Genomic DNA, 16,718 nt, shown 5'->3' on the forward strand with positions numbered 1-16,718 from the left:
GGAGCGAGCAATGTGAATGTTGGGTCAGGTTGGTGAATAGGAAGCGTTTGTGTAATGGACCTGTGCCTTTAGTTTGTCAGTGACATACAGATACGGTGTGGGAATACCGGATACGTTTCACGGATAGACAGAGACGTATGAAAAAGTCTGGTTTTAAAAAAAACTTTGCAAATGATCATGAACATCAAGACATAGACAATCTGTGCTTTGTGTATAACTGTGACCATATGCACAACCTCGAAGAGTTGTTGTAATTCAGGGTCACGATTCAGTCCAAGAATCAACTATTTTCAATGCTTCCCAACACGGCAGCAAGAAGCGTCTGGGTTCGTGTTCTGCATGGGTCAACTCTGGGTTCTCCGGTTTCCTCTGATTTCTAACTAACAAAAACCCCCATAGAATCTGACTGGTATCGCCAAAAACATCCCAATGCTGAAAATGTACCCTCAAATAACACAATAATGATTACACATAGCAGTAACATTGCCCCCTGCTGTGAAACACTTCATAATAATTAGATTGAAAGCATGAATGCATCGGTTCTATCAATCTGTCTGCATGTAATATTGGGTGACAATGATCAAGGGTTTAGCCATAACAACAAAAACCCAGTGCAAAAGTACATTTGCTTTGCCTGCCAAGATGATGACGTCATTTCACATGACGTCATCTGACCACATCTCACATCGTGCGAGGGCTACCTTCGCTAATTAAACACCGACGAGGACGGTCGCACAGGGTGAACAACGCAAGGACATGTGCGGCGCATCTACGAACGCCCTCGGTCTCAGCCAAAGCCACCAGCTCCGTAGAACTGCATGTGTGGGTCACGTGGTCGTGGCTGGGGACCATGGAGCCTGAAGGGGTTAAGACAGAACACAACGTTGGAACGCGTTACCGAAGCTGTGGGTGTGCACGATTTGCCTTCCCTATTTGTACAATGTCTTGAGATGCGGTTTGCATGTAGACTCTGCATATATTTAGTTACATTGTGCTGCGTTACTGGACCAGCGGTGTGTGTCGCGTTGTATCTGGCTCTGAAATGTGCCAACTCGTTAACGTAGCCCCCCCCCCCCCCCTCCGTGTTTGCATGCGCGGATGGTGGCTATTGTCGCGGTAATCAAATGAAGCGTTCTACGGCAACAGTGTGATTTAAGCTGGCATAGCGTAATTTGACAGCGTTATGAATACGGACATGTAGACTAACTGATTAAATTTCGGCATATCTCATTTTTTTATGGGACTGAAAGTTTTGCTCGTAATGAATTGCGCTTGCGGCGACTATCGTACCTGTGGGTGATTTAGGAATGTGCGCTGCTTACGGCAACGCATTACACGCCGACACATTTTCCTTTGCACGTTAAATTTCAGCATTGAAGTCCCCGTCTATAATGAACGGGCTTTCTTAGCACATTTGTTTTTATGGAGTTTTACCCAGGACTGTTGAGAGTCTTCACATTTATCTTACAAAACGTCCACGTGATACGCGACAAATTCTCTGAGGATTTGCAAGTCATAAAGATGGATTGTAAAAACATTGACAATTGCGTTGCATCCACATTTGTAAAACACACTCTGCGAGCTAAGGACACATTGTGGAAAGCCTCATGGCCATTTTTGTAACATGCTGAACACTCGTTTATGAAATTCATCGACGAGCCGTAATCATTTAGCTGAACAGCAATGTTTAACATTTGACAGCTTCTTTTCCTTAAACGTATTTTTCATTTATTTATTGTGCATTGGAAGACCACGAGAAACTAGGGAGGAGGCCTCCGTCCAGCAGTTGACTGATGAAGCGTGATGGTAATGATGGCAATGATGGCAATGATGGAGATACTGTTGCATAGATAACCGGTTGCGGTAATGTTGTCGTGGTTTTCAGTCCGATGGAAACTTCAACCCCAACTGTTCCTTCTGGAACTACTCGTCGCACACGATGCTGGGCCACTGGTCGAGCCACGGCTGCAAACTGCTGTCCACCAACGCCTCCCACACCACCTGCGCTTGCAACCACCTGACCAACTTCGCGGTGCTCATGGCGCGCCGTGACATCGAGGTACGTCCACCCATCATCCCTCCACCTGGTAAAGCCACGGTGGCCAGAGGTTAACTTTCCAGGACGTCGTGGGTTCCATCTCGACTCTGACGCCTGCTGTATATTGGGAGTTTGCATGTTCTCCCAGTGGTCGCGTGGATTTTTCTCCGGATCCGCTGGTTTTTCCCTCCACGTTTAGAATCAACATGTGTTTAGGCTATTTGGCTGCTGCCATAATCTCCACGTGATAAGCCACTTCGTTGACCTATCATTTGTGATAGCCAGGTTTTTGTTTAATATAAAATGAGCACCAGCATCGTCGATCCAAAGCGAGCGCTTTGGGAAAACGGCGACGTTCCCAATAAATGTTTAATCGCCAACCTAACCATTGAACCACCCTGGATGAGACCTGCCCTGAAAACCATGGTGCACACCGAACCAAGTAACCAGAGCACCCTTGGCAGACGTGGTCACCGCCTGTTCGAGTGAAAGTCGAACAGGCGGTGACCACGATGAGAACCTCAGGAATTCAGTGGAGGCTTCCCCCCCAAGGCTGTTCGCTCTGACTTTGAGACCTGTACACATGGATGTATGAGTTGGTATAAAATGCCATACGTGACAGGAATTGTCATTGTTTGGAGAGATTAACCCATGCCAGGAAAATGCCATTGCCTCCTCCACCACCACGTGTGTGCCACCCACGATACTCTTTGTGTCTATGCGTTAGTCTCAACGCCAGGAGTACTCCAGCATTTTGGAGAAAGAGGTAGCTTGATCACGTACGCTAGTTTGTGAAACTTCTGAAGCCGCTCGGCTGATATAAGGTGGCCAGGAGATAGAAGTCTGTTGCGGAGCTGCGGGTACCTATCCCCGTGTAAGCGTGGTGGGTGAAGTTACACATTTTATTTAAAAAACGAAATGGCCAAACATCCCAATGCAGGACCCTCATGAAAAATTATAATTGAGACTCGGTGAGACCTTTTTCTGGATAAATAAATGATTGCTGTATTATTACACTTTGAATTGATTATTCCATGTCTATGTAGATATTAGTTAATTGCCAGTGAGTATATTTGTTTTGTTATCCAGGTAAGATCCATTGAGTATGAATATTGTTCTGCGGGAGGGTCCATCATTGGCACGTGTAGCCCGTTCGATGTCAATGAGTGTCAACGGGTGATTTGCTCAGCGTGGGAGGGGGCAAATCGAATGCCCTGACAAAATGCACCACGCACATTTGTATGTTGAATTTAGCACGGTTGGCTACGTACAGCGTGAAAGAAGTTCAACATACATACACACATGCTGTGTACATAGCCAACCGTGCTAATCGGAGGTGTGCATGTCAGGGGGATAGCAGTCAAAGCCCCGCACAGCAAGAACCGACCCGCTTGCTGTACTCGCTTCACCCGGCCGTCTGGCAGCGCAACCTGTGGGTTTGTGAGATCCACCTCCTTTTGCCACCAAAATTCAACTCATCATTTGATGATGATGGTGCTGCGATGTCAGCAGTGCACAGGCACAGGTAACAAAACAAACTCATCACATTCATTAATAACACTGCAGCCTTAATAAAAGGACAAATATTTAGTCGTAATAGATGTTTTTGGGTTATTATGAATGTGATCTAACCCAAAAACCTTTCTCATGAATAATTCTGGGCGCGAAAGCCTACGTGTTAAACCGACACGTATTTAATTGGTGATGTTTCGGGCCGTGGCCCTTATCCATTGCATGTTTTCCTCCAAAGCGGGGGATGAGAGGCGAGTGAGTCATCAGTATTCCGGGTGGGCGAGACAGAAGGATGTCTGCTTGTGTGCTCCCTTCACTTCATTAACGGCTCTGCTGCTGCTCTGTGGACTTTGCTTGCCAAATGAGCCCATTAAGTTGGCTTAAAAAGTGTAAAACCCCCACGGAGGAGTTATTAAGTGTGATTTTATAATAAATAAGAAGCAAAAAAAATGACTGGATCAGCGTGCTACAGCTTAGTGAGGAGAGCACGAAACTTACTCGGAAGATCACGGGTCCAGAGGCACAATCGGGCGTTCACCTCAGCCCACTGGAGACGATACGAAGGGCGAATGCTTTGTGAAATGTCAACACTGGTCGTGCGACGGAGAAACTGGTCTCCCGACCGTAGGTCACGCCAACCAATGGTGGTGCATCGCGCGCTTTCAGATGCGCTTCTGCGGCCGTCTGGAACGCTCTTCCTTCCGATATTGGGAAGCCACTGGAGTTATGCAACTTTTCAATCTACATTGACAAACTCATTTGTTTAGAACTGCTTTTTGTGTTTAGTTTGTTGTCCTTCCTCCGCACCTCCTATTAGCACGGTCGGCTACGTACGGTGCGAAAGAAGTTCTACGTATATACAAAGTAAAAAAAAAATTGAAGACGTAATCTCCCTCCCTCCCCTCCCTCTGTCTGTCTTCACACAAAGAGCCTACGGATACCAGGGACCGTGAGCACCAAACGTCTGGGTGTGTGTGTATAAACACACATTGATGCAATGTGTGTGTATACACACACATTGCATCAATGCGGGGAATGGTAGTGTAGTGGTGAGCGTGCTGTGTTACGACCCCGTAACCGGAGTTCGAATCCCGTTCAAGGACACCGCCAGTGACGATTATCTGAACCGGTCTCGGGCCTCCCCTAGGTCGACTCAGCCTCAAATTAGTTAATGGTGCGGTGTTTAAACATCGACAATGGGGAGACAAAGGCGGCCCTGTGTGGTGCTGGTCACCCACCCCTTCGTGTGTCGTGCAGGCCTTCATAGGCGCTCGCTAACAGCGCTCGCTCCGAGTCTGCCAAGGCTCTAACGGGGGGATCTTTGTCTTTGTGTGCACACTCCCGCAAAGGCTTGCTGCTCAAGCCTGAACTCTCACTTGTGGACTGCACAATTGCAGAGCACACATTACACAGCCAGTGCAGACTAGATAGAGGGACCTTTTTAAATCAGAGCACGTGTAAGCTAAGGCTGAGCAAATGGGCTATTTAATTGAACACAGCTACCAAAGGGGGTAGGGGACACGGAGGAGGTCGTCCTGGGGATAATAAAGCAAAGGGGCACCCACGTAGAGTCGAAATGGAGTCTGATATTGTTAAACCTGGAATAGCAGAGGAGTCGAGGATTGTCCCTACGAAACCTCTGCCCAGTTTCTCTTCCGTCCCCCGTCATTCCATTACATCCCATCAATCTATTATCGTCCCTCCCGATATATTATGCACTTTTACAAGGATGTATACCATGCCGTAAAACGTATGTTTCTCCCGTCTCATTCAATTCCACGGTAGCAGTTGTGAGCAAGGGAAGAAGATTTACGTGACAGTGTATTTAATATAAAGTTAAGCGTAATGCTTCAAAAATATTACTCTTCTCTCTTTCCGCTTGATGAATGAAAAGTGCGATAACTACCGCAAACGAGTATATAAATATGTTTTACTCCGAAGATGGGTCCGGCCTTTATTACATTATTTAAAGGCCGCTGCTTGATTGTAATCGCGCCTTCCATCTTGCACAGTACACACGTGCCGTCACGGGCCTCTTGCGCATCCAACTGCAAGCGCTCGCGATACCCACCCAGGAGGGAGGATGCCTGATAGGTGATTCACAGCGTAAACATGATAAATGGACGGTTAAGACACATCTGTCTTTATGAGCCCTGAGATTGTGCCAGGAACTGTTGCATCAATACATCAATAAGCTGACATTCTGCACAGCCTAATGTAATAATTCTGGGCAGGGCCCTCAAGGTGACTGATGGGGTGGGATGTGATGGCATTTCTATTGCGCTCATTGAAAACCGACACCTGTTACTGGCGATACCGCTTTCCCTCTCCGCCCGACTCCCCCATCATTGTGCTTGCAGATCACCACTTCATCTCCTACGGATTGGCCTCGCCTAATTTATTTGTGTCACTTTGGTTCTCCATAATTAGTACATTCGTCTTGGCTCTGCATCCTGGCGTTGTGCTCACGATGTTAATTACCTCACCTGGTATACAGGAGGTCGTGGCTTCGATCCCGACTCTGACACCCGTATATTTGGAGTTTGCATGGTCGCGTGGATTTTTCTTCGGGTGCTCCGGTTTTTCCATCCACATTTAGAATCATCATGTATTTAGGCTATTTGGCTGCTCCCATACATTTCGACACGATAAGCCACTTCGTTGAGCTATCATTTGTGATAACCAGGTTGCTTCTGAAAAATAGCTATGTAGCTCTCAGTGGGCCTTACCTGGTGAAAAAATAATAATAATTAAAAAAATTGCGCTCGAGTATCCGCGCGCACTGCGTGTCCTGACCTTTCCCTCGTGTTGAAACGTCTGCCTTTCGTAACGTCACGTGCACGCTGTCGCACGCAGTGTCCCTGTGTTTCTTCAGCTGCACGCTTGCGATTTTTGACATTTTGAAACACAGAGCAAAGATGGCATTTCACTGGGTGGTTACTATACTGTCGCGAGAGGCTTGCAGGTTCAAATTCCCCTCCGGGTTCAAATTCAGGCCATCAGTCAACAATGGTGACCTTAAAGATAGATTGGCCCCCACCATACAAATGTGGAGTTTTTAAAAATTGCAACAGCACTCCCGACAGAGATTAGCACTACTTAAATGCTCGCTTGAGCAGCGAAATATTGTAATTTTGAGTTGAAATCCACAGCACTTTAGCCTTTCATTAAAATTAATGAAGGCATTGAAATCACGATTCCCGTCTGTCTGGCATCACTCTAACGGCCGTTATCCTGAACCAATTTTGATGGAACATGAATCAAAATGTTTGGTAGGCTACGGAGAAGACCCATTTTGTTGGCCAGAAAAATCTACCATCTTGGCATTGGTTATGCATTTCCATTTTTCCAAATTGGTTTTTGCCATAGAATTGTGGACAATTTCACCATCGGCTTATTACTGCCCGAGAATATTGGCACAGCCCAAAGCTCATTTAATCAGAAAGACCCTTTGATGTGTTTTTTGTTATTCGTCAGCTACAATTCATCATTATCAGCCATTATCTATCTACTGCTGGACAAAGACCTCTCCAAGCCATCGCCATCTCTCAATATTCTGTGATGGATCAGTGCACCGAGCACCCGCACTCGAACTGATTACATCACTCCATCTCCTCAGTATGAATCCTCTCGGACACATTCAATTCCTTGGCTGGCACTCGATCACTCTTCTTCACCATTGGCTGTCATCTCTTCCAGCCAAGATGTGTCCTGCTCAAGCCCGCCTACCCACCTTCATCGTTTGCATTGCGCATTCAACCTGTTTAGGTTCTCCAATCCTCGCGGTCCTCTGTCTGGCCTCTCGACCTAATAATTCCCAGCATGCATCTCTCCGTGCTTCGTTGCAAACTTTTTATTTTTTTGTTTCTCTTTTCTTCGTTAATGAGCGTGTTGGTTGTTGAACCATGCGTGATGGCAGGTATTAGCAGGCGCTGATTATAAGGCTTCTTCCTGACGCGCATCGCGTTGTTACTTCTGTTCTTAAGTTCAGCTTCGTTGTGCAGTTACGCTGTACAAAGTCGTGGTGGGTACACAACCGCTGTCATGTAGCCGGTTTGCTTAGGGCACTGCCTCGGGTGCTCTGAATGATCCTAAAATATATTTTTTTAAAGTAGACTTTTTTTTGCTTCATCAGACCAATAGATTATTTTTCAAAATAATTTTAATTTTTTCTACATTCAAGTCCTCAACTATAATTGAAAGTGAAATATCAAATAAAAGTAAGTTTTTATATAGAAATTCAAAAGCACTTGAATACATTAGAACATTTTCTAAAGTTTAGATACCCAGTTGTTTTTGTTTTCTCAGCAGTATTCAGTACTCGGATTGCCACCGATACATGTTTAAGAATTAATAGAATAATAGCTAAAAGTAAAAATATTTTTGTAAATAATCTTCATATCAACCACCTTTTCTTTTCTGAAACTGTACCTCCACAACTTCTAGCAGCTCGGGAATTGTATTTCCTTACGGAATGTTTCCCTCTGGTCTGGTACCGATGAAACAGTGCATGAGTTGGTGTGTGCTGCCCGAACAGACTTATTTATAATGGTGGTGCCTTCATGAGCTGGCCGGCTGACTCAGAGGACAGATTGCTGACCCAGGGCCACCCAGTTCCTGTTTTGAAATCCAGACTGCCACCGGTGATTAAACCGGCTTCTTCTCACCTGCATCGAGTTGTGTTTCTGCTTCTGCCTCCACCACCAGCGTCGTGACCAATGGCCCGTGTGCAGCATTTCGCTAAATGACAACGTCCGTTTGCCCGCGTGCCGCTCTTTCCCCACCCGCGCAGTACGGAGACAAGGCCCACGAGCTGCTGCTCCTGGTGATCACGTGGGTGGGGATCCTCGTGTCGCTGCTCTGCCTCGCCATGGCCATCTTCACGTTCTGCTTCTTCCGCGGCCTGCAGAGCGACCGCAACACCATCCACAAGAACCTGTGCATTAACCTCTTCCTGGCCGAGATGCTCTTCCTGCTTGGCATTGACAAAACGCAGTACACGGTACGAACGCGCTCGCGCCGATCCAACCGGAACCGCTTCGATTTTTGTAGGGACAGTCCTGGTGGTTTCACAAAATCTGTCCCGGTGCACCCTAAGCATTTGTGAAGTTTGGGAATGCATTCCCCTTCACCGCTCCTCACCCCCCCTCAACCCCCTAACCCCTCACCCCCCCCACTAATTTAAAACGTTCTGGTTTCATGACGCGGGCGAAGGGTGCGGCTACCGGGGAAGTGGGTGGAGCTCTTTCCACAGTGCGCAGGGCTTTCCAGGCAGAGGGTAAGGCGACTGGGGAAGTGGGCTGGTGACGATTATCTGAATCGGTTCTGGGCACGCCTAGGTCGACTCAGCCTCAAATTATTACCTGATGCGATGTACAAATATCACCACTGGGGAGACAAAGGCGGTCTGGCATGGTGCTTGCCACCCACCCTGTCGTGTGCCGTTCCCGCCTTCATAAGTGCTTCTCGCTAACAGCACTTGTCCCTACAGTGTGTTAAGGCTATGCGGGGGATCTTTGTCTTTGGGGTTGGCAAGGGAGTAGGTGGGGTCTTTGAGCAGTGCTCAGGGCGAACGTCGGAGAGAAAGGACAGGACGCTCCGTGTGGCTGCGTAGGAAATCTGACGGCTCGCCACGTGCTCTTGCTTGAGCCTCCCGGAAAATGTGGTCGCATTAACTTTTACTCAGTACGCTGCACATAGTCCCGGCGGGCACGCGACTCGGTAGTAGTTCACCGCGGGGCTTTGCGGGTCGTTCCTCCGGCAGATCGTGTGCTCGGTGTTCGCTGGGCTGCTGCACTTCTTCTTCCTGGCGGCATTCGCGTGGATGTGCCTGGAGGGAGTGCAGCTCTACCTCATGCTCGTCGAGGTGTTTGAGAGCGAGTACTCTCGCCGCAAATACTTCTACCTCTTCGGCTACGGCCTGCCCGCCGCCGTGGTGGGCATATCCACCGCCATCGACTACACAAGCTACGGCACCGCCAAAGTGTGAGTGTCGTGACCCTGCCCTACTCTGAAGTGGCTCTCCGACGCGTGTATATGGCTTTAGCCGGCATGCGGAGCGATACGTCGGACATCGTGCCGAGCGGCACACTATCAAACTAACTATAAACTATTTTCATTTCACCAGGTTAGGCCCACTGAGCTATATAGTTATTTTTCAGCGGAGACCACAAATGATAGCCCAACACATTGGCTTATCATGTGAATATTTATAGCAGCCAAATACTCTAAACGCGTGATGTTCAATCTAAATGTGGAGGGGAAAACCAGAGGACCCGGCGAATATGCGGCACGACTCGAAGACTACGCGTCGGAGAACTGTACGGATACAACCGCCTGCGTACAGTCATACACATTTCAACAATTCTGCAGCCAGTGCCACCCTGTCAAAGTGTTGCTGTGTTCTTGCAATAGCCACTGATAATCATATCCAGTTTGTTGTTTGACTTCTGTCTGAAAACAAAGTTGGCGCACGCCGACGCCGGATGGTTCTCTTGACAATTCAGTCAGTTGGTTTGTGTTTGGCACATCGAGTCGTTTGGGATGCTCCCACTGATATCCGAGGGCTAATAGATGTCCTAGCCTGGCGCTCTGAGTCCTGGGTGCACGACATGATTAATATTAATGCCAACTAGATATGTGGTGATCTCATTAATATAGATGATGTTAGGCAGCCAAGACTCAGGTCCCGTCCAGTGGCCGGTGTCACCTGTGACGGCACCAGCCCGTGCCGCACACTCGACTTGAACGCCGAAGTGAATGGGCCAGAGCACGCTCATGGATTATTCATTGATGCGCGACTGCATTACATTTTTTTATTATCATCAATCCAATTTGTTTCGCGAATAGCACAAAAACAGAATTTTTAAATTAATATTTTATATACTCTTATATAATGCAAAAGTTAAGGTGCAGTTCTGCAAATTACCAATGCCATCTCTGGCATTAAGACATTCACTAGAGGGAGCTCTAGATAACCACTCTAGAGGGTGTTTGGCCTACTCATCCACACTGGCCAGATATATTGAAAGAAATGGGAGTACCCTCCTAAGTGGCGGTGACATCACGCGGCACTTGTGCCAGGCTAGGTGCACTTTGAGGCCACGTCAAGTGTCGAAGGCTCGCTGGCAGGTCGTCTGGGGACAGACTCAGCAGACGCCATGAGTTGACTCACTCAGATGACTGGCATATGCACCAGCTGTGCTCTATTCTATTTCGGATTCATAAAGTGCCCTTTCGAGGGCGCTTTACAATGCATATGCTCCCCGCAATACACCACCACACACGACCTACCAATCTACGGACTCCAGTCCACCCATCTAACTACTGCGGAAGAGTAGGCCAAATACCTTGTTCTCGAGAAACTTTCGGGAGCTCCCTCCATTGGAGGCCCTTCCTGCGGCAGTGCCAAGAGCAAACTTATAGCAGGGCTACGCTTTTAAGTTTTCCGCCACAAAATGTTTACTTGAATATGAGTTTACTTGTCTCCCTTCGTTTTAGTGGGTACTCCGCAGTGGTACAAGAAATAAATAAAACTTTGCGTCAATGTTCACGCCCATATGAAATTTTAAAAATGTTGTCTTTGATGTGGCAACATCGTTTCAAATAACACGGCGCGCTTGTTAAGCACCCATAACATTACCCGGCAGTTAACTCCCCATTCATTGGGGTTCATCTCAACGGGACTCTGAAATGTTCACCCTTTATTCCTCCTTGTCAATATTTGAGCAGGCGTGCCACATAATTCGCCAGCCTGAAACTAAATCACAGCGCGTTTATTTGGCGGTTTTATGAGAGAGAGCGCGAGACCTTTTTGGGAAGAGGTTTACGTGGCGGCGGTGGTGGCGGCAACAGCCCAAACAAAAAAATCGCTCATCGCGGCAGCTGCTTTCCAAGTTCAGAGTCGCCCTCGTAAAGAATCGTGTCAACAAAAAAAACGCAAAACAAATAAGGAAAGAGACATCAGCGTAGGGTTTATGGGAGGGCATCTGCCGGCAAAATTTTAATTGCAATTTTTTTGCACCCATTTAAAAAGAGTCTCGTCACCTTTGTCATTAACGTCAAAAATTAATTTCCAAAGTAAAATTTAATTTTACCTAAATGTTTTCTACTCGCAAAAAATAGTCATTGCCCTTTAACATTAGACTGTGTTGTATTTTTTCAAATTACTGGCGAAACGTCGTACTCAGATTGTAAATGTTGTGGCTTGGCTCTCCAACACACCGATGTGCTGAACTAGTAACGAATTGGCACGTTTTGCTTACGTGACAATCCTCACCAGTTGGCTGTGTCGGGTGGTGGCGGGTTTAACGACACATTTATATATTTACACGCTCTAACCCAAAAAAAACTGTATTATGGATGATATTGGGTTTTTTTTTATTCAAGCTTATGCAATACTGCCAATGCAGTCCCTTAATTTGAACATTTTTGTTCAGTCTGCTTATATTTTTGTAGATTGTTTTACAGGCACGTAGTGTCTACACTGACACGACCGCCTTGGCCTTGGTGGTCGTGCTGCCGTGTCGATCTGTGGAATATGTTTGGATTGTGCTTCGTGTGTTGTACGGCACGATGCCCGACGTTTTTGGCTCAATGTACTGGAATCATTTTCAATGACCGAACTTCCATGCTGGTTAGCTTGTTTGGTAACTGCAGTTCAGTTCCTGAGTAAGCACGCAGAACGTGGAGTGAAATCCCAAACAGCACGCGGTAAACCTGAAAACGCATTGGAGAGCTCTGGGTATTCTGTACTTTTAAGTGCTTAGAACAGTGGTCCAATAGTTTATAGGGAATGCTGTTGCTAATGACATCGGGAAAATCTGGCAACATTTGATTTAACTATCCAGAAGCGACCGGCCACAAATGATAGCTCAACAAAGTGGCTTATCATGTGGAAATTGTTAGCAGCAAAATAATCTAAACGCATGTTTCTAGATGTTGAGGGGACAAGAAACTGCTGATGGGCAGGGTTACGTTGACTCCTCTGCGGCTGTTCTCTTCAGGTGCTGGCTCAGGACAGACAACCATTTCATCTGGAGCTTCCTCGGGCCTGTCGCTCTGATCATCCTGGTGAGTAACGGCGATTATGCGGGAAGAATTTGTCGCTTTTACATAATCATTGTTCCCCTGCTTTTACTGCTCGTTACGGATCATTGCTATCGTTCGTCTTGCCCACGTGATTGCCCCCCTCCGCCTCCCTCTCCCCCAGCCAGCCCCCTCCGTGATCGTTTTTCGTTGAGGGAAACTTAGCGCGAGAAACGGTACACGCATCGCAACAGTTGTGTTGACATCCTCTTTGTTTACATGGGGGACTGACGCCTAACGACTCATTCCTGCGTGCGATGCTCTCCCAGAGTCTTTTGCATCCCCTCCCGTGTCCACCGGATGCCTGACTCGATCTCCTACCATGTGACCGACCAATTTTCATCAGATCTCAGAATCTTAATCGGGATTGAGCCTGGATGATGTTTTACTATTTCTATCTAGCGAAGTTTATTTTACCATGGTAAGGCCCACTTAGTTATATGGCTCTTGTTCAGAACCGACCTGACCACAAATCCTAACCACAAATCCATACCTCCGCTTAGCACGGTTGGCTACAGCCGTGCAAAATAATTTCAACATACATACAAATGGTAGCTCAAAGAAGTGGCTTGTCATGTGGACATTTATAGCAGACAGATACTCTAAACACACGTTTCTAAATGTGGAGGGAAAACCCGGAGGACCCGGGGAATAATCCACACAATCACGGGGAAAACATGCAAACTCCAAATATACAGGCGTCGTCAGGGTCGGGATCGAACCCACGATCTCCTGCATACCAGGCGAGGGAGTTAACATCTCAATGTTCACATGGTGCCCTTTGGATGGGTGATCACCATGCATGGCAGGTTGTTACCGGCGACGCAGCACAGGACAGTGCAGCAGAATTCATTGTTGTACTGTATTTATGTGGTTCCGCAACTACACTTTCCCCACCTTTGCCAACCAACAAGTGCATGTCTGCCAGATAAAAATACATTGAAAAAAAATTACGTGGTGGTTGTAAGAGGGAATAAAACTGTTCACACCGACTTAACTAGGGTGGGTATGGTCGAACTGTATAGTGCATTCGCCATTTGTTGCAGATGTTCGCAGTTTGAACCCAGTGGCCGACCTGGTTAATACTGCCGGTGTAATAACTGTAAATACTTGTCGTCCATTTCACAGCGGACATTAGAGATCCCGTGTTGTTACTTTAAAAAAGTAATAATAACAACAGTAGGCCACGTGCGCTCGTGTCACGCTCCACATTTGCCAGATTTGAATTACCCACAAAATTGCTCAAATTGGGTACAACCCGAAAGAGAAATGTCACGCCCCACCGGCAGTAAATGCCCAACTGCGGAACACCTTCGTGTCGCGGTAGCCTTGCGCTGTTCAAGTGACACCAATCCCGAATGCCCTCCGTTGTTGCTCCCTCGTTAAATCGTTAGCAAGGTGCCGAGCGTGCCATCTGCCAAGTCCAACGACGGTACGGCGCGTTCGTGGTAAACACTTCGGGGTGCGCGCGCCAAGCCACAACGTCGACACGGTATTCCGCGACGCAGCGTGAATTCGAACCGCGCCGCCAAAAACGCCGTCGTCCGCAAAGCTCCGCGGGCGCTGTCGACGAGGAGTCCCGGGGCTAATGGGAAAACAACGTCCTGGGGATGGCCGATGTTCACGAGGTCATCGCCCGAGTTGCGTTATTAACACCGCCAAGAATGCGAGCGCCCCGTCGAGACGTCTCAACCCCCCCCCCCCCGCCGCCCCTCGGTAACGGGAACACTTGGAATCTGCATTCGATAGGTGGTGACCTCGGCGTTCGCACGGGGACGATGGATGCAAGCGTGTTTCTCTGCCTCCCCGGTGCATACCAGACGTTGTCTAATTGAACACGGTCAGCATTGCAAAGTAGATTAATAAATGCTTTGTGCAAATTTCGTGCAACAAAAAAATATGACGTGCCGTCTTGGCGGCTTGTGAGTGAACAATAAGTAATTAAAGGGGAGGGGGGAACAGTTTGCGGAGTGGTTAGCGGCGCTGCGCTCGCCCACGGCTAACATCAGTGGCGTGTCTCTGTGCTCGATGTGAGCGGTGCCCATTTCTGTTGTCGGTCCAGAAACCGGCGGTGAAATTCCACACTCCTGTGGCAGGGACTCGTCTGTCTGTCTGCAGGATGAGCAATGTTTGGCACTCTGGTGGTGCTGGCCGTCCAGCATCACGCACTTATCCCAAAAACTGACTGTTAAGGCTATACGGGGGATCTTTGTCTTTATCTCTGTCTATAGATAGCATGTTCATTTTTCATTCCGCATGAACCTGCGTCCGTAGCGTCGCTTGGCATCTCCGGGACCGTCATACGAGGCGGCCTAAGTCCTAGGAATCCGAAGCGAATGAATGAATGACAGTAAAATGGATGCTAGAGGACTGGGTGACATTACTCGGCGTCACGGCGATGGCTCGTGTGCGGGAGCGACGCCTGTGGAGGTGAGGCGCCCCGGCCGGTGCCCCTCCGCCCTGTTCCCATAGTAGCGTGCCCTCAGGTCCCACGGGACCACGGGACGTTTGCGGAATAATAAGCGGGTTTAAGAAAGTATTCTACGTGGAACGGCCCCCTTGGCGGGTGCCCCCCCCCCCACGGTGTCGCGAATGTGCTTCGGATAACAACGAACGGTGGCCGCTGTGGAGATAGATAAAAAAAAAAGAACGCCAAAGGTGCTGGCCCTGTAGTTTGTAGCTCACGCCACGAGCGGCAGAAGGGCCTCCGCTGAGTTAAGAGAGCTCTGGGGGGAGCCCCTCTTTGTCAAGGGTATCTTGGACTACTCTTTCACGCTGGCCAGGCCTCTCACCATGCGCGACGTGCCAATCAATCGACTCTGGTGGCAGTTGCAGATCATTATTTTTTTATTGTACCAGGTAAGGCCCACTGAGCTATACAGCTCTTTTTCACAAGTGACCTGGCTATCCCAAATGGTAGCTCAACGAAGTGGTTTATTGCGTGGAAATGTATTGCCGCCAAATACGCTGCACTACGAACCCGGTGAGTTGAGTTCGATTCCCGCTCACGGCCACCAACAGCAGTAACGATTATCTGAACTGCTCCTGGGCCTCTCCTTGGTCGACTCAGCCTCAAATGGGTACCTGGTGCTGTGTAAACAATTCCACGGGGGAGACAAAGGCGGCCGGGCGCGGCCCCTCATGTACCGTGCCATCTTCATAGGTGCTCGCTAACAGCATTTGCTCCAAAAAGTCTGTTAAGGCTACACGGGGGATCTTTGTTGCTTGTTAACTGTATGGCTGGGAATACACAACATCAGTGGAAAGTTGTGCTGTCCTGGGCTTCACTCAAATGAGTGCGTCGTGCTGTATGCAAACATCAGCGCTGGGCAAGCGGGCTAATGTTCGTGCTGCATGCCCCCCTCGACAGGAGCTTGCTAACAGCACTTGCCCCTGCATTCTGTGAGGCTAAACCGAGGGATCTTTGTCTTTTCTTTTGTCTCTGCTCACTCTAGGTAAACCTTATCTTCCTCCTTATAACGCTGTACAAGATGCTCCGCCACTCGGCTCCACTGAAACCCGACACCAACCGCCTGGAGAACATCAAGTGAGTGTCCGTGCACCCTACCCCAGACGCGAGCAACCTCCGCTCCTCCAACTCTGTGGCTGACACATTCGAAAATGTGCGCAACAAATCACTCAAATGGGATCATGTGTAGCAGCGATCATCACCCCCCCCCCCCCACTGGCAGACTCATACCCCAGGTCATCCTTGTAAATCAGACTCATCCTGGGTCTGTCGAGTTCTCACCGGTGTTGAACAGAATCAACTTGAAACTTGTTGCAAAGGCGCGACAACGCGCGCTCTGCTCCCTAGCACGTGCCTCCGTGTTGTGCCGCGCGTTGCTGGGCACGGCGACTCGCTTGCAGCGCGCGGAGCGGAAAGCGTTCGGACGTCGTGCGGAGTGACGCGGCATGACAGCGACAACCCCCCTCGACCAGCAGCCCCCCCCCCCCCCCCACGTGCCCTCGCCAAGCCACTGCTCGTGCAAGGGCCTTGGGGGACCGTTTCTGTAACGAGGGCCGATTGGGACTTTCTTGTTTTGTCAGGACACGTAAACACGCCGCACACACAGACCTC

General features: G+C 48.5%; 1 protein-coding gene across 10 annotated transcripts in view; it reads left to right on the top strand.

Annotated features, from left to right (window-relative positions):
* The window catches only part of ADGRL2 (adhesion G protein-coupled receptor L2), a 158,039-nt gene that overhangs the window by 91,377 nt on the left and 49,944 nt on the right, over window positions 1–16,718 (top strand). For all 10 annotated transcript variants that reach the window (XM_061564889.1, XM_061564897.1, XM_061564906.1 and 7 more), the window contains 5 exons: window positions 1,886–2,059; window positions 8,343–8,552; window positions 9,315–9,535; window positions 12,556–12,622; window positions 16,093–16,184. In XM_061564889.1, coding sequence (XP_061420873.1) covers window positions 1,886–2,059; window positions 8,343–8,552; window positions 9,315–9,535; window positions 12,556–12,622; window positions 16,093–16,184 — 764 coding nt within the window. The remainder of the gene's footprint in view (window positions 1–1,885; window positions 2,060–8,342; window positions 8,553–9,314; window positions 9,536–12,555; window positions 12,623–16,092; window positions 16,185–16,718) is intronic.

Source organism: Lethenteron reissneri, chromosome 4 (assembly GCF_015708825.2).
Source record: "Lethenteron reissneri isolate LAM-NWPU_2019-01 chromosome 4, ASM1570882v1, whole genome shotgun sequence".
In the NCBI taxonomy this organism is placed as follows: Eukaryota; Metazoa; Chordata; class Hyperoartia; order Petromyzontiformes; family Petromyzontidae; genus Lethenteron; species Lethenteron reissneri.